Genomic DNA, 24445 nt, shown 5'->3' with positions numbered 1-24445 from the left:
AAGAGCTTTGTTCCTCCTGCAGCGCTTGCCTGGTAGACCCATTTCACTAAGCCGTCACAGTCAGAAGTTTCTCCTTTCATGACGAGCCGCTCCTCACGAAGTCTAATAAGAATTTTAGCCTGTTCATAGAGCACCCAATGAAGAGTGCTTTCTGCAACTCCTAAATAGCTTGCGGTCAGTCCCCGATAAAAGCCTTTGACCCCTTCATGTCGCATAATCTGCATGACGCAATCGATACTATTTCTATACCTCTGATGAGGGACACAACCTGCACCTTCCGCAGCCAACTTATCCAGTTGCAATCGAGTCTTAACCAGCCAGATGGGATTTGTGATTGTGCTCGTGGCTATGCCTGAACAAGCCGCGGCTACCATGTGAATCCATACTGCCTCACGATCTCCATTTAAGCGGGATAACATTTGCTTAGAACTTCCATATGTATAAAACTTGACAGCACTGGCGGGTACGACTCCAACAAGATTTGGGCCGAGGCCTTTGAATAAGCCAGGCCAGCCTTCATAGCGGCGAATGGAGAAAAGAATGTTGAGAGTTTCGCGAAGATGAAGTGTCGAAGAGCGAAGGATGGGAAGAGAATCGGGTGACGGCGAGCCACACGCAGCGCGTGATTGAGCTAATTGTGTCTTGTAGTAATCAGACTGTAGTCGCGTTTTTAAGACGTCGAGAGGTGCAGTGAAAATAGCAGCGGCGATTCCACCAGCTCTACAGTTAAGTTAGTCTAGATGCAATTGAATAGGTTGAATTCTTGTACCCCCCAGCGACCAAGGTTGCCCATGACTTTTGCACGCGTAGATTCGAAAAAGTGGACAACTAGTGGCTTGTCATTTTCGTTCATCACCTGGGATCGATAGCCAAACATTTGTTCTGCCGAACCTCGGCGTAACTTAATGGATCGTCTTGATTGAAGAAGAGAGAACGAAAGGCGAACACAGTGGAAATGCAAGATTCGAATCCAACTCCTCAAGAGATAACTGTAGGCGACGATGAGGACCTTGTAAGGAAATTTCCACTCATGAGCGGGATTTGAATGGGTTGCGACGACGAGCTATTCGGGAAGAATTAAAGGGGCTACTCATTATAAAAATGGAGCAGTACGAAAATTATCACGAGGCCTTCCTTTGAGACAGTGCAACGCCTGAGGCAGGTTTGGGAAATTGACCAACCATCCCCCGTTTCGCAGGAAGCCGCTGTCGTAATCGAATACACAGGATGCGGCCTTTTGAGAGGCCCGAGGAAGATATAATCGACCAACTGTTTCGCGTTTCCACGAAGTTGCGGTCGTGATGGCAGACACTAGGATACGGCCTTTCGAACACCTGGACGATAGTCGCAATCGTGCCAATAGCCATAGCGTGGAATCTGAGCCCCTTGCCGCCTTAAGGGGTGAAGCGAGGGTGACGGTGACGCGACACGACGTTCGCATGTTAATCTCGTGTTAGTCTCGCGTTAATTTCGTAATAGTACCAGTAAGGATGCCCCTCGGGACCGGGCGTGGCATCCTTATAGCAAGGATATCCTTATGTGGAGGTTCACAGAAATCTGAGGAATATATGTAAAAAAAAAAAAATTGTATGCTACTTTGACACCCAGCCATCTGTCATACTGACATTCGTTGCACTCAGTTTGCTATCAAACTCAAGAGCAAACTTAGAAATCTCCTCCTCAAACCTACAAGTCACCATACATATCTTGGCTTATCACACCAACAACAGAAGCAATACTACTCAACGATTGCTGCAAACTCTTCTACTACATCTGTTTATGCTACATACATCACGGCATATCATTTGGACACTCATTGAATAAGTTATTAAGAAAATCTCTTCCTTAAGGGGGTGGGCCAATACTACCACATGGCATATCTCTACCAACTAGAGGCCTAGGAACATGAACGATAGCTCTAGAAGCTTCTACAACCCTCTATGATTCATTACACGTCATCGCTCCTTAGTTACCCACAAGATTGGTTAAGTTATGACATAATTTGTCTATAGGTACTCTGACCTTGGACCTCCTTTTCACTTCCTATAGGCTAGGAACCCAAGAGATGGTTCTATGGGATTCTCTTACGTTCACTACATGATTAGCAAGCTAGTTGTGGGTCGCACTTGATTTCTAATACATTTACCAAGCCTGGTTAGTCATGGAAAGTCATGGAAAATGAGAGAACTACACTCCTTTGGCATAAATAGGATTGCCCTTTCCTTAAGAAAGGGCAAGCAGGCAATACAGTAAATCGACTATCACATACTTCCACGTCTTTTACAAGCTTCCAAGCATTGATCTTGTTATTCTCTGTTTTTGAAAAGTCAGTGAGGTGCTAACCTCTGACTTACCCCTGAGTTCTCAAACTCAACATTTGTTGCAACTTGTCTAAACCACTTCACCACATCATACACCTGATTGCTGCGTTGTGGAATAGTCTAAGCTACAACCCTTTGGCTCTGTTTCCTAAGACAGTGTGTTGTCTTAGTAAATTCATCCCTTCCTTGGGTGGCTAGATTCTCATATCTGGTGCACCCACCATTACACCATCTAGTAAATGTTGGGTATGTCATACTGACATTCGTTGCACTCAGTTTGCTATCAAACTCAAGAGCAAACTTAGAAATCTCCTCCTCAAATCTACAAGTCACTATACATATTTTGGCTTATCACACCAACAACAAGAGCAATACTACTCAACGATTGCTACAACCATCTATGATTCATTACACGTCATCGCTCCTTAGTTACTGGGCCGATATTACCACATAGCATATCTCTACAACCCTCTATGATTCATTACATGACATCACTCATACTACCACATGACATATCTCTACCAACTAGAGGCCTAGGAGCATGAACGATAGCTCTAACAGCTCCTACGAACCTCTATGATTCATTACATGACATCACTCATACTACCACATGACATATCTCTACCAACTAGAGGCCTAGGAGCATGAACGATATGTAACGCTGACTTCTAAACGATAGAAGACACAGAGGTTCTCTTGCGTAAAGGTTTACTTATCAGAGGAGGCAGGGGATCAGACACAAAGGCTTCAAGTAACACGTTACTAGTATATAACAAATACTGTATTGAGTTGAGCACGAAGCTCCTATCTAAGGAAATACTATCTACTTATATAGTGGCGTTGTGCCTAGTGGACTCTTGGGAACTCACTTGAGTCCTCGGAGTCCTGGACTCTTAGGACTCTTCTCATCATCCTGCGAGTCCATCACGTGCCTAGTGGACTCCTGGGAACTCACTCGAGTCCTCGGAGTCCTGGACTCTTAGGACTCTTCTCATCATCCTGCGAGTCCGTCACGTGATACTTTCAGAACTACTATTCCCCGCTGCCCCTCCAGGTACCAGGGCCGGTCTCATGCGACCTCCCTCCTTCCTGTCCTGTAGTTGGCCAGCCTTCTTGTTCCGTCGTAACACGATAGCTCTAACAGCTCCTACGAACCTCTATGATTCATTGCACATCATCGCTCTTTAGTTACCCACAAGATTGGTTAAGTTATGACATAATTTGTCTATGACATAATTTGTCTATGACATAATTTGTCTATGACATAATTTGTCTATGACATAATTTGTCTATAGGGGTACTCTGACCTTGGACCTCCTTTTACTTCCTATAGGCTACGAACCTAAGAGATGGTTCTATGGGATTCTCTTACGTCGACTACAGTTACCAAGCCTGATAAGTCATGGAAAGTCTTGGAAAATGAGAGAACTACATTCCTTTAGCATAAATAGGATTGCCCTTTCCTTAAGAAAGGGCAAGCAGACAATACAGTAAATCAACTATCACATACTTCCACGTCTTTTCCAAGCTTCCAAGCATTCATCTTGTTACTCCTTGTTTCTGAAAAGTCAGTGAGGTGTTAACCTCTGACTTACCCCTGAGTTCCCAGACTCAACATTTGTTGCAACTTGTCTGAACCACTTCACTACATCACACACCTGATTGCTGCGTTGTGGAATAGTCTAAGCTACGACCCTTTGGCTCTGTTTTCTAAGACAGTGTGTTGTCTTAGTAAATTCATCCCTTCCTTGGGTGGCTAGATTCTCACATCTGGTGCACCCACCATTACAGGGTGGTCGCTGGCGTTGTTGTTGGAGACAAAAGAAGAAGCGGACGCAGCTGCTCACTCATAGTCTGGCTTACAACAATGAACTCCGAATCGGGTTAGCGCGAACACTTCTCCTTTCATACATAGGACAGTCTAACCCGAACGCTTCGCGGATGCGATTCAGAGTCCACTCGGACCACCAGGAATGCACCCCCGAGCGAACAAAGCAAAGTCTAACCCGAATGTTTCGCGGATGCAATTCGGAGTGCACTCAGACCACCACGAATGTACCCCAGAGCGAACAAAGTAAACTCTGGTTCCGCACAATAAACGGAGTCGATACGGCACAGCTCTAGCATGACATACAATGCACCTTCCCGACACGGCACATAAACAGGGTTGTTACAGATGCCATTACAAACAGAATAGAACGCTCTTCTCACGGATACCATTCGGAGATGTTGCGGAAATAATTCTCACAGCGTGTTTCACGGACAAAACACTCTCTTAAGAGGGGGGGTAGTGTAAGGATGCCAAAGCCCTCAGTGATGGAAAGCATCGGAGTCGGGCAGGTTACGGTCACGTGGGGAGAGTTAGGGCAGGTTAGCCGAGTCGGACCCGTTTCAGGTACTTAAGGGGATTGACCCAACGGGGTTCCTCGTCATCTTTTTTGTATCCTTCGTAGTAGACCTATAGGATAGCATCCGTTTAGCCTCCGACTCGCACTCTCATATGCTATTACTGTGAGCTGGGTGCCCTGTGTCCTTACAATAAGAAGGTGTTGCACCCTGTGCCCCTCGCTATACGCAGGCATTTCCGCCTCTAACGTTTCAAGGTAGGTGGCGAAGGCTTGAGCCAACTGGCTGCTTCGTTGTCGCGCCTCCTCGTACTTCATCACCATTGATATGGTCCTATTCACTGGGTCCTGGACTAGATCAAGGAGGAACCTCTTGAATTCCTTCCAGGTCTTCTGAAAGTTAGGCTCCTTTTCGTGCCGGAGCCAAGCGTCTCGGGGTTCCCCCTCAAGCCACGTAGCTGCAAAGTCGCAGCGGAACTCATCTGTCCTAGCTAGTGGTTCAAGGCGGAAGGCGAGCTCACAGCTCGTAATGAATTCGTTATGTTCGCCAACGTTCTTCCTCGGTATTCAGGGATTGCCCTCGACCTCAGGCTTCGTGGTACCCCAGCATGCGAAGTAGAGCTTACAGTAGTCGTAACGCTTCGCTCGTCCGACCTAAGAGTGTGGGCAGAAGCCTCCTCTTGTCCTACGCACTCTAGGCATTCCTGTAGTCGACGGATTCGCTCGCCCGCCTCTCTCAGCTTAAGTTCTCGCTGTAACTCAGCTTCGAGGGCGAGGGCCGTAGCAAGCTGGGCTTCTGCTCCAGGGGAGCTGTGAGCCTGGGATAAGGGGCTTGATGCCCCTGACTCCTCAGGTGCGTTCTCAAGCACAGCCACTCTGCTATGCTCACGCTCAAGGCTCTCAGCTGCTTCCCTACGGGTCTGACGTGGCGGCATGGTTTTCCGCTTACTTGACTTCCCCCTCTGGGCTGTTCTTCCCAATCGTAGGAATGGTGGAGCGTTCAGAATGTAAGAGAGCCTTGGCTGAACAGGGCAGTGGGAAGTCACGTTGTAGATAGTTACGTGGTCAAGCTCTCTATTGATACGAAGACTGAACTCTGCCATTCCGATTAAGGGCCGCGTTCCTACTATATATGTTCTCGTGCGGGGTTCGGAGGGAAGACCCTCCGCCTTGGCATGATAGCGCACGTGACAGGTCATGCACGTGAGGCTACTCGTGACAACAATACTCGTATATAGTAAAGGGGATAGGTAATAGGGATGGGCTTAGGGGATAGGTAATAGGGATAAGTAGTGACACGGATGGGCGACGGGGATAGACAATAGGACAATAGGGATGGAGATAGGTAGTAACGCGGATGGGCGATAGGGATAGGTAGCAACGTAGATTGGTAATGGGGATGGGGCGACGGTAAGAGGGGGGGGAATGAGTGACGGCAACGGGGATGGCGACGGAGACGGGGATGGATAACGACAACGGAGATGGGGATAGGAATGGGAATGTGTGACGGCGATGGGCATAGGCGATGGCGATGAGAATAGGCGGCAGGGATGGGAATGGGTGGTAGGGATGGGAATGGGCGATGGGATGGGAATGGACGATGGGATAGGAATGGACGATGGGATGGGAATGGCAACGGGGATGGCAATAGTAATAGGAAAAGGGGATAGGGATAGGGATGGCGATGGGAATGGGAATGGGCTTATCTCATTTGTATTCATGTCATCGTTACTATAGCTACACGCCGTCTAAACAATACAATCACCTCCCCTCGACAGCGTCTGCAACGCGCTCGAGAAACCCGTTAAACTCCTTCAACCGTCTCAACAATCCCCCCCCCCGACTCTTACTACTCGCCATCGCGGCAACCTTATCGATGACCACAGGAAGCGATGGCTTGGCGAGAGAACCGCCCGATGTAGTGTCCCGACCAAGAGATGCGGCGAGGGCGACGTCGTGGAGTGTTGTCGACAGTGATGTCAAAGTCTGGAAATTAGCAACGAACTGTAACGCTAGAAAATAACATACCTCGTTATCCTTCCCCTCCTCCTCATGCCGAATCCTTGCCGCATCCATCTTAAGCGCAATCTGCTCCCGCTCAGCCCTCAACTGCATCAACTTCGCCCGCAGCTCCCCCTTCTCCTTCACGACCGCCCGAACGCGCTTCCTCATCGCATACTCTGCATCGAGGGAGATAGTCAGCTCCATCAGCTTCCACCGCGACTCCGCCGCAAATGCCTCGACCGCGAGCAGCTTGGTTCGATACTCGCGTCTCTCCGCAGACGAACCTGCTCCCTCCAATCCTCGCCCTAGTGCATCCACAGCGCTCCCAGAGAATTCGTCACACGCCTGCGCGAGCACGTCGACAGCATTGACGCCGCTGCGAGATGCGAAGGGAATGGCGCGGTTGAGGATGTCGTCACCCGAGTCTGAATCATGGCATGTCATCCGGTATGCGGTGACAGGGACGGCCCCTCTTCTCTTTGCGCCCGTAGGCTTGCGTGTTTTCGGGGCGCGTTGTTTGGCTGGCGATGCTTTGGTTGGTGGCCCAGACGCCCGATGTTTGCTGCGGGTTGGTTCTGCCTCTTCAAGACCACTGCGTCGGCGGCGTTGGGATACGAGCTTCTTTGCTGCATCGGCGATGGGGATCTCTACGGCTTCTTCTTGCTCGTCCACATCGGGGATTTCTTCAGCCACCTCTCGACGTTTCGATGTTCGCTCTTCCGGTTCCTCTTCCAAAGCGCTGCGCCGGCGACGTCGAGATTTCTGCTTCGCCGCATCCGTGTCGGGGATTTCTTCGGCTTCTACTGTATCAGGTTCCTCGGGAGCACTTGGACGGCGGCGTTTCTTCGCCGTATCCGTAGTGGATATTTCTTCACCTTCCGGTTCTTCAAGACCACCTCCACGGCGGCGTTTCTTTGTTGCATCGGCACCGGGAATACCTCTAGCTTCTTCGGGTTCGTCCGGCTTCTCACGAGCACTTCGACGGCGGCGTTTCTTTGATGTATTGTCGTTCGGGATCTTTGCAGCGTCGATTGTATCCGGTTCTTCAAAGACACTTCGTCGGCGTCGAGATTGTTGCCTCAATAAATCCGCACCAGGTATTTCCTCCGCAATCTCTCGCTTCCCACGTTGAGTCCTTGGTTGTTCGGGAGACAGTTCATCGACCTCTTGCTCTCTAGGTCGAGTCCTTGGCTGGTCGGGGGAGAGCTCATCAATCTCATCGACCGCGTCCAGCTCTGGAGATGGCACTTTCCGCATCGACTTCCTCGTTCTCCGTGTCGCATCTCGTGGCGTCTTTAATTTGGTCGGAGTCCCTCGCTCGGCTGGATCAGAAGAAAGATGTTGTCGCCGGCCACTTCCAGGCGCATTTCTCGGGCTCTCCGTCACCTCTTCATCAACACGGAGTGCGACTGGGTTGATGGATGAGAGCTCATCTTCTATTTCACGCTCTGGAGTCTTGGTATCCTGTGGTGGTCGTCTCGCCGACGTTTCATCTCCACCTGTCACTTCCATCCGCTGTCGCTTCTCTGCCCAATTGTCACTTGGTGTTTTCTGTTCGACCCTCTTCCGCGTACTTCCAGATCGTTTCGATGAAGATGGTCCCCGGCCTCTAGTCGGAATTACCCTCGCAGCTCGCGACGAGCTTGGCGTCACTGCGCTTCTTGTTGTTCGTGGTGCCGGTGGGGCAGGAGGCAGTGTGAAAGCGAAGTTGATATCCTGGGGTTCTCGGGTCTGCGCGCCCCGAAGACGCTGCTGGCGCGCAGTCTTGCGATCTATAAAATTCAGCCAAGGGTATATACATAATCGTAGAATAGTAACGTACTTGTAGCCATGGTTCGTGGTGCATTGATTGTTGAGGCGCAAGTGATGTGGTGGCGTGTTGGAGACGCGTTTGTTTCCGGGGGACGCGGCGCCGTGTCACAGGGTCTGGGTGGTCGGAAGTAACTTTACAAGCTTTGGTGCTCGACAAGGTAACGCTTAGCACGTGACATAAGCTTACCTAGGTGAGAAGTGGATGTCTCAAATTCCATTGCATTTCAGGGGTTCAATGATGACTTGGGACTGATTCAGCGAAGGAAGGGGTTCATGTCTGAAGAGCTTTGAGTCTCGAAAGCGTTCCTACACGGTTTCAGTCGCCATCAACGTTGAGATAATGGACAGACTCCTATAATTGTGTCCAGCCTTCATATACCTGATTCCAACAGTCAAATAGTTACTGGCGACGGCTCAATGATGCTACGGCCTTGGAGGATGTGATTGCAATAACTCTACCCAAGTTGTGTCGGCTCTGGCTGGTAGTATCATCACTACTGTCCCCCTTGGCGTCACATCCATCTCAAGTACAAAGACTACGAAGACTACAGCGACAACAAAATCGACGTCATTTAAGAGGGCTTGGTAATCATTCCATTGTGAAGTCAGCTACAGTGCACACATCAATTCCAAACACAATAACTCAGACAGGACCTAGTCGCTCAGATGCAAACTAAGCCGCGCAAATGTCCTAACTCTGTGTTCTCTCCGACAAAATCCCACTATCCCAAACTCCATCCAATGCAATCCTTGACAAATTATGCAACCCAACTCCGGCGTCCTCCATTAACGCTACTTGAGCTGGTCGTATCCTCAATGCCTTCCCAGGGAAGGTCAAGCTCGGAGTCCTCCCCAGAATCTTCGCCCTCGTGATCTTGCTCAGACTTATCCTTCTTGAGGGCATCAACATCAATCCCAATATCCATGAGCGTAACTTCAACCTCCTTCTCACTCAGCTCTTGGCCAGTCTCCTTCTGTCCCTCGAGAACATCGTAGAGTGCGTAAATTTGATCCGCCTTTGTGTCAATGGCTTTCAACAAACTCTCAATTCTGGCCTTGACGGCCTTGCGCTTGCGCATGCTGAGCGACGGGTCATGTTTGTTGTAAACGGCCTGGTACTGGGCCAGTTCAATCTTCAGGTGGGCCAGCTCATCCTCAAGGCCCTTCATGACAGTAGCAAGTGCAAGTCCTGGGGTGACAGATGGGCGCATTGTCGGCTCATCTTCATATGGTCCTTGAACTGGCATGCGATCAGAGACGGGAATAGGCTTCTGAATGGAAACAGTTCGCTTCGTCTTAACGTTATTCTCAAAAGAGGCCACACGTGTGCAAACAGTGCAGTTACCGCCATCGTGGTGGCAGAGCGTGTCAAGGACCTTCTTGGCCTTGGCGGAGAGGGTTGGGTGACCGCTGTTCATTGCCACACTCAAAGTGATATCTGGGATAATGAAAGCCGAGGTGAAATCTTCCGTCGTGACGTGGCGGCCTGCTGTTCGAGCCTTGACGGAAGTCTCAGAGTGGCGTCGCGTGTGAGATACGTTTGAGTGGGAGGTACTGTCCTGGTCCTGTTCGCCCGAGTTGCGGTTTTTTAGAATACCAGTGAGTCCCTGGGTGACCCGGGTCGATTTCGCCGATCTGCTCGACGCAACTGAATGGGACGTATGCTCACAATTTCCCGCACCGGCGCTGAGTTCTGCGTTTCGGGCTCTCTCGTTCGCCAGCATTTCTCGTAGACGATCCATCTCCCCATGGCCTAGAATGCTCGAATAGTTTGAGCCCTGTGTCGCATCCTCGGCATTGACATTGAGGTCCTTGTGAACAGTCTTTGTAACATCATCAAAAGAGCCTTCATCGCTAGCGCCAAAGTCTTCATTAGTGCTTCCTGCTAGAGGGATATCGAAGGTCTCCTCCTCGACATATGACTTGGCAATTCTTGATTGAGTGTGGCGGGATTGCGAACGTGATCGCGACCGCAAGCGTGCTGGCTCTTGTTTCTCAACGACTGCCTGGACACGGCCGCGGGTGCTTGACCGAGGGTTACTTGGCTCTTTCCGGGCCTGTTGCTTTTGGACAACCGGTTTACGAGTCTTGACGCCGGCGGTATTCGCCAGACGAGCTTGTTGGATCTCTTGTGTCATTTCCCGGAGTTCCATGACGGCAGCTTCACGTCGGCTAATCTTCTCACGAAGGCCAGTTTCCTTTTGCCTCCACTGTCGAGTATTCTCCTCCGAGTCGGTGCTGAGCCGCGCCAATTCAAGCTTCAGCTCGCCGTTCTCACTCCTGAGGGCATCATTCTCAGACTGCAGCTGCTCCGTGGTATAATATGCCTCAGCAAGTTGTTTGGCCGCCTGGTCGCGCTCGAATGATACAGTCTTGAGGCGCAACTCCTGATTGGACGACTTCCTCTCAATCTCGATGTAACGAACCTGCAAAGACTTCAACTGCGCCTCTATTTCTTAAAGCAGTGTTAGTGGCTAAAATATCTGGGTCAAGGGGGATTACTAACTGGTCTTCTCAGCAACGAGGTTCTTGTTCCCTTTCCCAAACTCCCCATCGCTGCCACTGTCGGCCATTCCCAGAGCACTATCGGATCGACGGTGCTTCTGAAGCTGTGCGTTCTCCGATTGGAGTTGATAATTGTCGTCTTGCAGGTTTTGGGCTACTCGCTGTGCGTCTGCCTTCTCCATCTCAAGCATAGCAACCTTATCTTGCAGGAGCTGTAGCGAGATGAAAATAGCCTTTTCTTCATCTGGGACAGGGACATTGTCCAACTTCACGTGGCCTGGCCCAGGCGGGGTTCTCCCAGAGGAAGACGTAAATCGAGACTGCACCTTGCCACTGCGTGTAAACACTGGCGTGCCATCTTTAAATGACCCCGAGACAAGCTCAGAGAGGTCGGGCATGTTAGGTAGAAGGAACGACTGGTTTGTCTGGTTTGCAGTGTTTGAATTTTGCGTGGCATTGTTCTGAGGCCGAGGTGTTTGTTGGAATTCGTCGCGGTGTCCAGAAAGTGCATCGGCCAAGGCATTCTTGATTTGTTGTTGAGGGATATTGTGGATGGCAGAAAGAGGGGAGCCCTTTGTCTGGGCTACGGAGAATCGCGACTGCTTTGGCTGGAATGTGACTATGGCTGGTCGTTCATCGCTGATGAAAGATCCATCGGAGTCGTCGGCAACTCGGGCGTGGATCTCTGCAAGAGTGCGGCGCTGTTCTCCGCTAGAGGATCGCGTCGCTCCGGAAACATAGTTTGGCAACTTTGTCGCTGATGGTGGTGGGATATTCTCCTTCTGGGGCGTGTCTTTGCTTTGCCTCCCGACGCTGCTTCGGAGAGAGTCTTGTCTGTGTTTTGATTGACCCTTCGATGGCGGTGTGCTGAGGATCTTAAAATCCCCAATGCTGACAACTGGAGAGTCGATGTTGTCCGAGTATTCTGTTTGTGGGACCCTGCTTGGAACGCGTTGCTTTGTCTTTGCTCCGCGTCCAACCTCTACATGGAAGCTGCTCTCGTCCGAGCTTCCTCCTTGGGAAAAGTCGGGAAAGGCACGCCCGATCGCCGAGGTGTTTATGACGAAGTCGTTTGTTTGTTGCCTGTTACGGTTCCAGCGGCCATACTTCTTCGCGGTATCGCGGAGCTCTGGGAGCCTCTGGGAGATGTTGATGTCCATTTGACGCGTGGACATAATTGCCTCATTCTCGGGATCAAAGTCGACTGTCGAGTCGTCGCTCACGGTGCCATGGTGGGAACCGGTCGAGGAAGCACACGAGTGGTCGTGTCTGTTAAGATCTCGGGCCATTTCTCGAATCAATCGAGAGCGATGTCTCGAGTCAGCCGAGGCAGCCATTAAAGCGGCTCACTTTGTGCAATGTGGACGTTGGTGGGGGTGCTATCCGGCACTGTTGTTTATGTTGGTTGTGGATGGATGTTTTGAGCAGTGTCGCGTCGAGTTCTTGGAGCAGACAGGAAAGCTAAAGAGTACAAAAGAATCTTCTTAAACTACAATATGCGCCGTAGGAATTGAAATGCTGAAGTTTGTTGTCGAATAATTGGCGTATGGGGTATTGTCGTGTCGGAAGAAATGATGGGTTATGGGAGTGAGGTTGTCAAGAGGTTTGTTTACTTTTGGGTGACGCATGGACTCGTCGACAATCAATGGCACCCACGCGCCAAGGTTTCTGAAGGGAAGGCAGGGTTAGCACAAATAATCATAATAATCATGACTAACTTATTCGAATAGTGAAATATTACATAAGCATGACTAGTCATAAGTTTAAGTTACTCGAGTAGTTAAGTTGATTGCTAGAGTCTTGCAGCTTAACCTGAGGTTGCGGATAGCGTCCGGCCGCTCCAGGTGGTTGATTATCTCGTTGATTACATCAAACGCACAGTTTTCAATTATAGAACCCATTATGCAAACGTCCACTTTTCGGCTCTTGAGCTAGAATAGATATATATGCTATATTGATGCGAAAAGGACCGGTGGTATGCTGTCTCCTCTTTGGTCATCAGATCGCGGTAATGTAAGTTAAATCGGATGTGATTGTTAGAACCAACAGGTCGTTTCGCTCACAGTCGGAGTAAGCGACTTGCGTTCCAACCGCCAAATGTGTCTACCTCTATATAGTTGTTTACTCAAGAATTTAAGTGCCATCAAAGGATGAAGAGGTGGCATGTGGATGGGGGAGGGATGGGATTTGTGGATTGTCATCTTGTCATGGGATTTCAATGCTGGGAGCGCCGGCGGTCGAAGTGAAGATCCTTTCATTTCTCCTATAGTCTATATATCCGCTATCAAATGCGGTAAATTCCAAAGCCAAACACCACCCAATGCAAATACCATACAACACCCGCCATACAATCACAGATGCCATGCACTATCTATACAAGACTCACACCTCGTCTATTTTCTCCTCCTCTGGCGGTGACCATACTTCAATCTGCTTAAGGATAGTTTGATACAAGAACAGCATACAGCCACTCTGCACACTTGTCCACAAGAAGCGGGGACCCACGCCACGGAACCATCCGGCGAGCCCTTCAGTCTTGTATATCAGTTTGAGGCCGGTCAAGACGGAAGAGGTGTCGAGGTTGATTGAACCTGGTCGAGGGGTATATGTCGATGGGGACGAGGTAGAGATCGATCGCTTCTGCTGATTTATGGTTGTCTGGGTCCCCGTTGCCGCGCTGGCCGGAACATGTTTGGCCACAGGCGTCGAGTGCTTAAGTGGCACATCGGGCGAGTTGACCTGTGTTTGGATGCGTGTTTTGACAACGTCGAGGGGACATGTAATGACACCAGCCAGTCCACCAGCTGCAGCTCCAGTTGCAAGCTCCAACGGCAACCCGATATCTCTACTGCCTTTCCATTGGCGCGACCACGCCTGGCATTGTTCGTAGAATGCGAACTGCAATGCCGAGAAGGGAAGATCTCTAAAAATAGTCGCCTTATAACCGTAATACAGAGCAGAGAACCCTTCTTGTCGAATTATTGTCCGGGCAGCATCGGCTGTACCGCGGTAATTATACCCGGAATTGAAATAAGGGTTCTTGTAGCGGCCCTGGAGCTGTAGCCGAGTCTTGAGGACTTCTGAAGGAACGTAAATGAAAGACGCTGCGAAATCGGCAATAAATCCTGCGAAAGAGTCAGCATACGTACAATATCCATGAGTTTCTGGAATGCTCACCTCCTGTCAGGTACGCCACTTGCGGCCGAACTCCTGCGTCTATCAAATAACGCTTGCTGTACTCATATGTGCCAAAGAATATCAAGGTTCCCGGAAAGGAACCCAACAGTGCCGGGAGAACACCACCGTACAGGCCCCGCCGTATGCCCTCCTGCCTCCAGATCGTTGAGTATGCCGATGCCGTAGATGTGTATTTCGGCGGCATGTGCGGATCGCCCTGCTGGCGCGTTTTCACGGTATCCAAAGAATGCATGAGCAAATCTCCCGTTGTCCCTCCAATACCTCCAGCTATCATAGCCTATAAAAGATCAGCATGCGTTTCCATAACCCCCATAACGAGCGCATCCCGAACGTACGTGAAGGTATGGCGGGCGTGCCTCCTCCTTGACATCTTTCTGTGCCATGGCGTCCGATTCTGCCGCATGCAACCGTGATTGCCTATGTGCGAAGCCGAGCTCTTCATCTGACAGCCCATCATCTCCAAAGTTTAACTTGCTTCGTTCTCTTTCCACGGCAGGTGATCCCGAGAACAGGTTGGCTACGCGAGAGGCCAGGGACATGGCCCTTCCTCAGCTCGTGGAGGTGACGTCTTCAGATGTCTGGGATCGGTCCAACAGTGCGTGAGTAGCGACAATTGGCAAGTGGGAGTCGAGGGGTCGAGGGGAAGTGGTGGGCTCTATAATGCGCAAGTAGCTCTTGTGATGCGAATAATTCTTGGCCTTCAGTTGAGCGTCATTTCACGCTAGTGCGTTGCTGGTTCGTAGGGCGGCGGCCAGAAATTTATCGGGCATGATTGGCCGAGGCCCAACTACAGCGACCGACCGGTTTTGCCGCAATATTTCGGAGATGACAATAACGAGAGGGAGATTCTAATAATTTATTTTTGCCTTTGATATGGATATTTTATCATTGATCAGGTCAAATAACACAGCGCCGTACAGAATATTGCAGTGCAATTATTAATCTTGTTAACATAAATACATTTTAGGACACGCTATAGTACAGTCGTATAATGCGGCCCCTCTAGAAGATGCTATCCTACAATGGCACTGTTCCATCAACCTCAACCTGTCTCTGCGCCCTCAAAAATCTCTGTGGCGGATGCTACAGCTTGGCATGTCCTCCTTTGCTAGATCGCAACGCAGAGCTCAATCTGCAATGGTTGTTCTTTCTCCATTGTAGGTCGCTCGGGTCCGCTCGGGGCAACTCGGACATAGCCAACAGTATTGAATGCACCGTTCCGAGGTCCCTGGTATTTTACCATCCGAGGTGGTGATAGTAGAGCAGCGGTATATGCCTTGCTCGGCGTCGCCCTTCAGTATAGAGACCCGCGTATATCTCCTCCAGCCTCATCGTATTCGTCGCTTCGCCTTGATGACCCTCGTCTTTGGCTTCCATTCCCACCAATTGATAGGGCCAAAGGTCCGCCACGGCCAGAGCGAATATGTAACTCGTCCCGTAACTAGATTCATAGGGATTGGCCCATAAGTGTTGCTATCCAGCGTCTCTTTTCCGTTATGGCCACCATCGCCTTCAACCCAAATATGGCCTGCTGGAACTGTAGCACGAGGGTTTGGAAACGGCTTTCGAGTGAAAACAATATCGCCTTCAAGGCCAATCACGCGTTTGACGGCTTCGACCTCGGGGTGGGGTGGGCTCCTAGTAACATATATTAGCCCTCGTTTCCCAGAGACCTATATCGATTCGGACGCAACGAACCAGAATGATACAATCATTCCTCTTCTCAAACCTTCCAAGGGCTCCCATTTGCTATTCCAGCAAGCATCTTTCTTCGTAGTTCGATTAATATCGGTGTTTAGATATGGGTACATTGAACCGCCCTGGATCCAGACGATGTCGCCCACGTTTGAGTTAAACCATATAACAGCTGGTATCCATGTCATAAAATTGAAAAGAATAAATGATGTCTGCTTTATGAATGGGCCACGCGCGCGAAAACGATTTAAAAGAGGCGTCAGCCGCCCCGTAGCCATGTTTGCGACGACTTGCTGGGTGAGCTTGAATTTCTGGGTATGAGGCTGAAATATCGAAGGGCTCGGTTCAATATTGGTCAGCTACATCGTAGCCTTGCATGACATAAGCCGCCACATTTTGAGTCTCATCCCATGTGTACAACGAGCATATTTACGATTTATAGGATTTTCAATTCAATGGTCATAATGTACTTCATTTAGATTCATGTGCGTACCGCTGCCATGTCTAAGCGCCTGCAATGAGACCGGCCGAGATTCGCCAGCATGAGTTTCAGAAAACTTTTAACTCCCATTCCCCAAATCATCTTACCGTGCCCTCGATCGCGTTCTCGTCGCTCTCGCTCATGCTCTCGTCTCCGCTGACCTCCTCGTTCTCCCGGGCGCGCTTCTCCATCAGTGCTTGCAGCTCGGCGTCGTCGTTCTCGGTGACGGCCTTTGGCTCCATCTTGACAGTGCAGCTACCTCCGTTTGCCTCGATGTTCTTCTTAATGTCGATAATGGCGGCCTCCAGCGTTGCAATGCCCAGGTGCTTCTCCAAACATGTGCTTGTAAGGACGTAGAGAGGAGGGGAAACAAGCTTGACCTTAACTTGGGTGTCGGCGGTGTTGCGGGCCTCAGCGGTCCGTAAGGCGTTCTTGACTGCGTCGATACCCTCGTAACCAAAACATGTAACCTCGACATCGGCTCTGACCTTCGTTGGCTGGGGAGTCAGGCGCTTTCCAATATATGACTTGAGCTCGTCTGCAACCGCGTCGTTCGGGAACGAAACATCAGCCCACACGTCGGGGTTTCTAGTACTGTTAGCTTCTGTTCGTATTGAAACTGAGGTTTAGAAGGCGTACGTGATAGAGAGCTTGAAGGCATCCACAGCGTGGCCGTATTTCTTGTTCAGCGGCCATCCGATACGCTCGTACAGGTCCTCGATAGGAGTCTTGGTCTTCTCTGCTACGTGGCGCATAATCGAGTGGACCATTTTGCTCTTGTTGTATCGCTCCTCGCATTTCACAATATCCTCGGGAGAAACTCGGCGCTTCGACAGATCGATATAGCCTATCCAGAGATCCGCAATCAGCTTCACGCTCACTTCAGTGAGGGGTAAAAATGGCGCCACTTACCCTTCTCCTTGTCCACTCTCAGAACAACGACGACCTCATTGCGTCCGACTCGGATAAGTTTTTGAATACTTCTGATACGTCTTCTGGATAACTCGGAAAGTAGAATCATGCCATCGATGTTATCGTATTCCAGGAGCTTGACGTAGGCACCCATCTCGGCGATCTTTGGAGGTAACAAGTTAGTTCAAACTAATTAGCCCAGTTTCCATCCCGGCCTTACCTGCTTGACGTTCACCATGACGAAGCTGTCAATCTCCGGGAACTTCTCCTCATAGAATCGGCAGTTTGTTAACGACATCTTCGCGGTTTTGCGCTGCGCGGCGCGGTTCGACTGAGAGGTTGTTTTGTTTCGTTTAGCTTGTCCGTTTCAATTATCCGGTGAATATTGGTTATCGTGCTGTTGTTGTCTGCTGAGAGGTTGAATGACCAGCAGAAGTGAGTCAGTTAGAAATATTCACGTCGACGATACAAATCGGTCCCGCATCGTCAATTTCGCATTTGGTGGCATGGTGTTCCACTTTTGGTTAGCCCCGCCACAGCTCGCTTATTTTTCAGTTGGGTAAGTTAGCTTTAGTTCGGCGGCTGAAAGGGAATTCTTCTGTTTTAAATATTTCACCAAGCTTCAAGTTACTGTATGAAACCAGTAGCTGAGGCAATGGAACCGTCTTAGCTTTGCTTCATAGGCTGACGCTGAGAAGGCTGTCAGTCTATATACCACCATTTTTACAAGTTTTTAATTCGACCAGTCACGATGTCGACTTTGGAAGCTCTGTCGGCGTCGACCACGACCACGTCCTCAGGGATAGCTTCGAGTATCCCCAGGCTAGCAGCCACGGCGGGCTCGAAGCTGTCTGCGGATATGTCTTCGCCGCCACCGTCCTCGTGGCTGGGTCTCTTGGTACGCCTCATCATATCCATCGTGAAGGTGATCCCTATCGTCTTGTACTGGGTAATCACCTTCACGACTTTGACGCTTCCATCATGGCTCTTTACCCTGTTCTCCACGAGCCTCACATTCACACTGAATGCCACAACTGTGTAAGTTACGGCATTTGCACTATTTCCAAACGCAAACTAATTCTTTCATAGAATGTTGATAATGCTCGCGCTCTTGTCTACCCTCAGCTGGTTTGTGCGCTACAGATACCTGAACATGTACGCCCGGCTTCCTCCGGAGCCACAACGCAAAGAGCCCAAAGTAGATTTATTTCCTGATACACAGGAGGATGGTACCAAGTCCGGTCTATCAAGCTATCTTGACGAGTTCTTGAGCGCTATCAAGGTGTTCGGCTATTTGGAACGTCCTGTCTTTCACGAGTTGACACGCTCAATGCAAACCCGCAAGCTCATTGCCGGAGAGACGCTTAACTTGGAAGAAGAAAAGGGTTTCTGTTTGGTAGTTGACGGGTTGGTGGAGATTTTCGTGAAGTCTCCCACCAAAGACAACAACGCTGATAGCGACGCTTCTCATAATGGGGCAGATATATTCTATTCTGATAGCGATGAAGAACGCCACGAGGGTGGTGGACACCAGGGCTATCAACTCTTGACTGAAGTTAATAATGGAGCACCAATGTCCTCATTGTTCTCTATCCTGTCACTATTCACAGAAGACATCAAGCTCCGTCATACCGAAGATGATGAAATGGATGCAAACCCCCCTACTGGACGCGGTGGTCACCATCGATCTGCCTCTGATATCGACCACAACCGTGGGTCACCACCTTCACTGGCCGGTAGCCCACCGGGGAATAGAGCTCAACAATCACGAGCCGAGACTCTGAGGCGTGAATTCCAAGATTCTGTCCAGTCCGACCCCTCAGGCCTTTCAAACATTCCACCGATGTCTCTGGACCCGTCAGAGACCCCTCGACGAGAACGGCCGAAGCCAAGGAGGGCAACGTCCAACTCGGTGCACCCAGACATCATTGCAAGAGCTAGAGTCGACACTACAATTGCCATCATTCCTGCTAGTGCCTTTCGTCGCTTGACTCGGATTTATCCGAAGGCTACTTCTCATATTGTTCAAGTTATTTTGACGAGGCTCCAGCGTGTCACACTGGCCACGGGACACTCTTATCTTGGATTGACGGCAGAAGTCCTTCGCACAGAGCGACACATGAACAAGTACACAACATATGAGCTGCCAAACTTTCTCCGTGGCAGTGCACTGGACCGCCTCAAAGAGAAGTTCATTAGGGAGAGAGAACGAATTGGACCAGAGGATTCACGCAAAGGCATTGCCCTTCACAATGCTAGCGCAGGTCGGAGACGCCGGTCTAGCACCCTTCGCAAAGAGGCTACCATGCATGCCCTTGGCGCTAAGACAGTAGCCACTCGTCCAACCCAAGCTCCAAATGTCGATGAAGTAGCAAGCCCTAGCCCGGGTGACCTTCTTACAAATATCCACATTTCTAGGAGGAGTGGCCGACGGCATTACCATGTCAGTAGCCCATTCGAGCAATCAACACCAAATGCACAAGGTTCCGATATCCTGAGTCCTTTAACGGAGAAGACGTTTAACCCGTTTGCGTCTCGAGTGATGCAGCCTCAACTCCACCGACAAGAGTCTATCGACGAAGATGGAATCTTCCGTGGCTCTATCCTCGAGTGTATCTTCAAAGCCATCGGTCTCACCACTACTCAAAGTGCATTACGCATGGCCGACTCGGTCGAAGCTTCTCCCTACCTGCACTCCATGGACCAGAGAAAACCAAAGCCTGCCTTTAATAACGCTTTCGGCTTTATTGACCCATATGAAGGTTCAGGTGATGGCGATACGGAATCCGTTACCTCAAGTACCACCAGCAATTTTGTTACGGTTAGCAGCCAAGGACTCGCCACCGAATTGAGGGATGAGGTGGAAATAGTCTACTTTCCGAAAGGCTCTGTCCTTGTCGAGCAAGGCGAACGTAACCCTGGACTTTACTATGTGATCGACGGCTTCCTGGATGTGGGAATTCCTAATGACGATGCCGATGATTCAGAATTTCTTGGCCGGACAACAAAAAGTTCGAGCTTCACTTCACAGAGATCTAGCCAGTTCAGAGGCTCTTCTAGAGGGTCAAAACCGAATACCAGGGCAAAGCGCCCAGATTCGCGAAAGCGTAAGAGTTCGGGACGCACAACACTCTCACTCATTAAGCCGGGAGGAATTGCGGGATACATCGGCACAATCTCATCATACCGGTCGTTCATTGATGTAACAGCCAAGACCGACGTATATGTGGGCTTCCTACCGAGATCTTCACTGGAGAGAATAGTGGAGAAGTACCCTGTGGTGCTACTCACTATGGCAAAGCGTCTCACGAGCTTGTTACCCAAGGTGATCCTCCACATTGACTTTGCCCTGGAATGGGTACAAGTAAATGCTGGCCAAGTCATATATCACCAAGGCGACGAAAGTGACGCAATTTATATTGTACTTAATGGCCGCCTTAGAGCTGTTCTTAACAATGAAGACGACGATTCTGAAATGAAAGTCGTTGGAGAGTATGGCCAAGGAGAAAGCGTTGGCGAGCTGGAGGTGATGACCGAGACTTGTCGACCTGCGACCTTGCATGCAATCCGAGACACCGAGCTAGCAAAATTCCCAAAGACGCTTTTCAATAGTCTTGCCAAAGAACACGCTGGAATCACCATCAAGATTTCCAAAATCATTGCGTCGAGAATGAGAGCTTTGATAGAGGACCCGGTATTCCTCTCGGGGAGCGAGAAGGCTACGGCAGCTACAAATGTCAAGGTCTCGTCCACTGGCAATCTGAGAACGGTGGCCATTGTACCCGTCACAGGAGGTGTCCCAGTTATCGAATTTGGAAGTCGACTGATGAATGCACTCACCCAGATTGGGGCTCCGAATGGTGTTACTTCACTCAACCAAGCTGCGATTCTCAATCATCTTGGCAGACATGCGTTCAGCCGTATGGGAAAGCTGAAACTTTCTCAATATTTGGCGGATCTTGAGGAGAAGTATGGGCTGGTACTCTACATTGCAGGTATGTTTGACATTTTATATTCCACTTCGCGTATTCCCTTTGTAGAATGATGAGGAACTTTTTAACCCAGAGGTCTCGATGAAGACTAAAACTTAACAACTCTAATTTTTTCCTGACTACAACCATATTCTTACTATAATTTTATAATTATTACGCAAGACAGCAGCTAACTGAGTTTGCTACAGATACCAATGTAAATTCACCGTGGACCCAAACGTGTATTAGCCAAGCAGATTGCATCCTGTTGGTTGGCATTGCAGACTGGTCTCCCGCAATTGGGGAATACGAACGGTTCATGCTGGGAATGAAAACAACGGCTAGGAAAGAACTGGTTCTCCTGCATGCAGACAAATTTTTGGCTTCTGGTCTTACAAGATCTTGGCTGCGTAACCGTGATTGGATCAATGGTGGGCATCATCATGTCCAAATGGCCTTCAGCACAGACACAGTACCAGTCCACCCACAAACCCGACGCTTCGGCTCTGCGCTGAAGCACAGAGTTCAAATTATTCAAGCTGAGATTCAAAAGTACACGTCACGCAAGGTCCGACAGACCCCTCTGTACTCTGCCGATACCCCTTTCAAGGGCGACTTCCATAGAGTTGCACGAAGACTGTGTGGCAAGTCTGTCGGTCTTGTACTTGGAGGAGGTGGTGCTCGCGGGATTGCGCATGTCGGTATTATTAGGGCGCTCGAGGAAGCTGGGATACCTATCGATATTATCGGTGGAACATCAATCGGCTCTTTTATCGGCGCCTTGTACGCCCGAGATGCAGACGTGGTACCAATGTATGGCCGTGCTAAGAAGTTTGCTGGCCGTATGGCAAGCATGTGGCGGTTCGCTTTGGACTTGACATATCCTTCGGCATCATACACGACTGGACACGAATTCAATCGCGGTATTTTCAAGACATTTGGGAACTCACAAATCGAAGACTTTTGGCTTGAGTTTTACTGTAATACCACAAACATAAGCAAGAGTCGATCTGAAATCCACACCAGTGGCTATGCATGGCGATATGTTCGAGCGTCGATGTCGCTGGCAGGTCTACTACCTCCACTTTGCGACGAGGGTAGCCTGCTTCTCGACGGTGGCTATGTGGACAATCTTACAGTTTCTCACATGAAATCCTTGGGAGCCGACGTTATCTTTGCCGTAGACGTGGGAGCGCTCGACGACGATACCCCTCAGAATTTTGGGGATTCGCTTTCGGGATTCTGGGCAATCGCGAACCGCTGGAACCCATTCTCAGCATATTCCAACCCACCCACGCTCTCGGAGATCCAGGCCCGTCTAGCGTACGTGTCAAGTGTTGACGCGCTAGAACGAGCCAAAACGACGCCTGGCTGCCTTTACATGCGTCCGCCTATCGATGCATATGGAACTCTGGAGTTTCAAAAGTTCGATGAGATTTACGAGGTGGGATACAAGTTTGGCCAGGAATATCTGGCAGATATGCGGGAGAAGGGAATTCTGCCGTTAATGGATGAGACGGAGGAGAAGAAGGCTCTACGGAGGACAATGGCTCCACGGAGAGCGAGTATATAGTATAGTTTTGTTTTATGTGTATGCTTTCGGAGCCGGCCACTAGAATAGACTATCAAGCAATCAATAGGCCACTTCAGCAGCTGCTACACTCGCGAGTGTAGCAGCTGCGATGTGGTGTAGCTTTAGCCTAGAGTAGTTAGCTGCCGTATATAGCGTAATATACGATAATTTGAAGCTGGAGATGTCGTCGTATATAGGTAGATATGGTGATCCCTGTGATTCCGCCTATAAAAGTGATAATTATAATGCCAGGAAGCCAGAGCCAAGCCCGAGGCCGAAGCTAGAGACAGAGAACGAGGATGATATCGTTGTCAGGTCTTCTCGTCATCCTCGCAAGTATAGTAGAGGACGAAGAAGAAGAGCACGAATATGGGCTCGCCGCCATTAGTATCATCATCGCCGTCATATTCAGCAACGCTAGCGCATCTCATTTGAGAGTGGACGGTGTCTAAGCACGGTAACTACTACGGTAAGCACTCTTCTTTACCACTTTTCATTTATAATAACTAATTAACTATGTAAATAGGTTCTTAATAAGTGTCCACCTACTCGCTTCGCTCGTAGGTGAGATCCAGCAACTTACTATACTCTTTCAGCTCCATAACGTGCCATGGAGCAGTAGAGTACAGCTAGGCTATAGATGGCGCTTTGCGTGCCCGGCTTGCATTTCTAGGGCGGTAGGTATTACTTGCTGATATATTCGGCCGCTCTATAGCCTAGTTAAGTACTGTATTTACAGATATAGTACTCTTCCTATATCAGTCTTACTCGAGGATGCTTTAATGACACCCTCAACTTACATATGAGAAGATAGAAGAGTTTGCAGTGGCTATTAAGAGAGTAGGGGGCACAGATGGGGTTTGGGGCTTTGTCAATGGTACTTTACGGTCTCACTAGCGTCTGCAAGAGCAAGATGTAATGCTACTTCCTATCTAATAGGATGCATAGAGGGTTGACTTAACAGAGGAGGCAGGGGATTAAACACAAAGGCTTTCTAAGTAACATGTTATAGTATTGTAAAGAATACTATATTGAGTTGAGCACGAAGCTCCTATCTAAGGGAATACTATCTACTTATATAGTAGTGTTGTGCCTTATGGATAGTTTAGATAGTTAGGGATAGTTGGATAGTTGGGATAGTTGTGTTTTTTCCCAACTATCTAACTATCCACTAGTTTCCCAACTACCTACTAGCTAGGTCACACTACAGCCTAGCCCCACTAGCCTTATGACTTATAAGTCACATTACTAGAGCCTAGCCCTACTAGCCCTATAAACATGATGTCACGTTACTATAGCTGTAACACAAGGTGCTTAGTGGCTTATATTCTCAGGCCATATACGGGCTTATGGAATCAACTACTAACTGTATTGTCTGCTTGCCCTTTCTTAAGGAAAGGGCAATCCTATTTATGCTAAAGGAGTGTAGTTCTCTCATTTTCCAAGACTTTCCATGACTAACCAGGCTTGGTAACTGTAGTCGACGTAAGAGAATCCCATAGAACCATCTCCTAGGTTCCTAGCCTATAGGAAGTGAAAGGGGTCCAAGGTCAGAGTAATCAGAGTACCCCTATAGACAAATTATGTCATAACTTAACCAATCTTGTGGGTAACTAAGGAGCGATGAC

General features: G+C 49.4%; 7 protein-coding genes across 7 annotated transcripts; 1 reads left to right on the top strand and 6 right to left on the bottom strand.

Annotated features, from left to right (window-relative positions):
* Positions 1-4692: 4692 nt before the first annotated feature.
* VC83_03377 (uncharacterized protein) lies at positions 4693-5601 on the bottom strand (the record flags this gene model as incomplete). The annotated part of the gene is made up of 3 exons (XM_024467025.1): positions 4693-4779; positions 4859-5221; positions 5293-5601. 3 exons carry the CDS (start codon positions 5599-5601, stop codon positions 4693-4695), a joined length of 759 nt encoding a protein of 252 aa, XP_024325960.1.
* A 763-nt stretch (positions 5602-6364) lies between these two features.
* VC83_03376 (uncharacterized protein) lies at positions 6365-8717 on the bottom strand. Its single transcript, XM_024467024.1, has 3 exons — positions 8493-8717; positions 6695-8442; positions 6365-6652 (listed from the first exon to the last, which is right to left on the bottom strand). Exons 1-3 carry the CDS (start codon positions 8500-8502, stop codon positions 6428-6430), a joined length of 1983 nt encoding a protein of 660 aa, XP_024325959.1. The 5' UTR covers positions 8503-8717; the 3' UTR covers positions 6365-6427.
* VC83_03375 (uncharacterized protein) lies at positions 8718-12601 on the bottom strand. Its single transcript, XM_024467023.1, has 2 exons — positions 10989-12601; positions 8718-10937 (listed from the first exon to the last, which is right to left on the bottom strand). Exons 1-2 carry the CDS (start codon positions 12322-12324, stop codon positions 9241-9243), a joined length of 3033 nt encoding a protein of 1010 aa, XP_024325962.1. The 5' UTR covers positions 12325-12601; the 3' UTR covers positions 8718-9240.
* Positions 12602-13235: 634 nt separating this feature from the next.
* Positions 13236-14972, bottom strand: VC83_03374 (uncharacterized protein). The gene is made up of 3 exons (XM_024467022.1): positions 14521-14972; positions 14165-14462; positions 13236-14112 (listed from the first exon to the last, which is right to left on the bottom strand). Exons 1-3 carry the CDS (start codon positions 14722-14724, stop codon positions 13370-13372), a joined length of 1245 nt encoding a protein of 414 aa, XP_024325961.1. The 5' UTR covers positions 14725-14972; the 3' UTR covers positions 13236-13369.
* Positions 14973-15060: 88 nt separating this feature from the next.
* Positions 15061-16314, bottom strand: VC83_03373 (uncharacterized protein). The gene is made up of 2 exons (XM_024467021.1): positions 15884-16314; positions 15061-15823 (listed from the first exon to the last, which is right to left on the bottom strand). Exons 1-2 carry the CDS (start codon positions 16156-16158, stop codon positions 15514-15516), a joined length of 585 nt encoding a protein of 194 aa, XP_024325956.1. The 5' UTR covers positions 16159-16314; the 3' UTR covers positions 15061-15513.
* On the bottom strand, positions 16311-17865 carry VC83_03372 (uncharacterized protein). Its single transcript, XM_024467020.1, has 4 exons — positions 17494-17865; positions 17274-17436; positions 17001-17208; positions 16311-16949 (listed from the first exon to the last, which is right to left on the bottom strand). The coding sequence occupies exons 1-4, from the start codon at positions 17569-17571 to the stop codon at positions 16460-16462; spliced, it is 939 nt and encodes a 312-aa protein (XP_024325955.1). The 5' UTR covers positions 17572-17865; the 3' UTR covers positions 16311-16459.
* NTE1 (phosphatidylcholine and lysophosphatidylcholine phospholipase) lies at positions 17866-22921 on the top strand. The gene is made up of 3 exons (XM_024467019.1): positions 17866-18311; positions 18363-21268; positions 21454-22921. The coding sequence occupies exons 1-3, from the start codon at positions 18025-18027 to the stop codon at positions 22815-22817; spliced, it is 4557 nt and encodes a 1518-aa protein (XP_024325958.1). The 5' UTR covers positions 17866-18024; the 3' UTR covers positions 22818-22921.
* The last annotated feature ends 1524 nt before the right edge of the window (positions 22922-24445 follow it).

The sequence above is a fragment of the Pseudogymnoascus destructans genome, assembly GCF_001641265.1.
Source record: "Pseudogymnoascus destructans isolate 20631-21 unplaced genomic scaffold scaffold_6, whole genome shotgun sequence".
Taxonomy (NCBI): domain Eukaryota; kingdom Fungi; phylum Ascomycota; class Leotiomycetes; order Thelebolales; family Thelebolaceae; genus Pseudogymnoascus; species Pseudogymnoascus destructans.
Note: the sequence above shows the minus strand (reverse complement) of the source record. Positions and strands in the feature narration are given on the sequence as shown.

Bases quoted from the DNA above. Each gene is read 5' to 3' on its own strand.
- NTE1 (XM_024467019.1), top strand. From the start codon at position 18,025: ATGTCGACTTTGGAAGCTCTGTCGGCGTCGACCACGACCACGTCCTCA. The intron at 18,312-18,362 runs GTAAGTTACGGC...ATTCTTTCATAG, and splicing joins ACACTGAATGCCACAACTGT to AATGTTGATAATGCTCGCGC. The intron at 21,269-21,453 runs GTATGTTTGACA...AGTTTGCTACAG, and splicing joins GCTGGTACTCTACATTGCAG to ATACCAATGTAAATTCACCG.
- VC83_03373 (XM_024467021.1), bottom strand. From the start codon at position 16,158: ATGGCTACGGGGCGGCTGACGCCTCTTTTAAATCGTTTTCGCGCGCGT. The intron at 15,824-15,883 runs GTTCGTTGCGTC...ATATGTTACTAG, and splicing joins GGAATGATTGTATCATTCTG to GAGCCCACCCCACCCCGAGG.
- VC83_03376 (XM_024467024.1), bottom strand. The intron at 6,653-6,694 runs GTATGTTATTTT...GCTAATTTCCAG, and splicing joins AGGAGGGGAAGGATAACGAG to ACTTTGACATCACTGTCGAC.
- VC83_03375 (XM_024467023.1), bottom strand. From the start codon at position 12,324: ATGGCTGCCTCGGCTGACTCGAGACATCGCTCTCGATTGATTCGAGAA. The intron at 10,938-10,988 runs GTTAGTAATCCC...CACTGCTTTAAG, and splicing joins CCTCGTTGCTGAGAAGACCA to AAATAGAGGCGCAGTTGAAG.
- VC83_03372 (XM_024467020.1), bottom strand. From the start codon at position 17,571: ATGTCGTTAACAAACTGCCGATTCTATGAGGAGAAGTTCCCGGAGATT. The intron at 17,209-17,273 runs GTAAGTGGCGCC...ATCTCTGGATAG, and splicing joins GAGAGTGGACAAGGAGAAGG to GCTATATCGATCTGTCGAAG. The intron at 16,950-17,000 runs GTACGCCTTCTA...TAACAGTACTAG, and splicing joins GCCTTCAAGCTCTCTATCAC to AAACCCCGACGTGTGGGCTG.
- VC83_03374 (XM_024467022.1), bottom strand. From the start codon at position 14,724: ATGTCCCTGGCCTCTCGCGTAGCCAACCTGTTCTCGGGATCACCTGCC. The intron at 14,463-14,520 runs GTACGTTCGGGA...GATCTTTTATAG, and splicing joins CACGCCCGCCATACCTTCAC to GCTATGATAGCTGGAGGTAT. The intron at 14,113-14,164 runs GTGAGCATTCCA...ACTCTTTCGCAG, and splicing joins AGTGGCGTACCTGACAGGAG to GATTTATTGCCGATTTCGCA.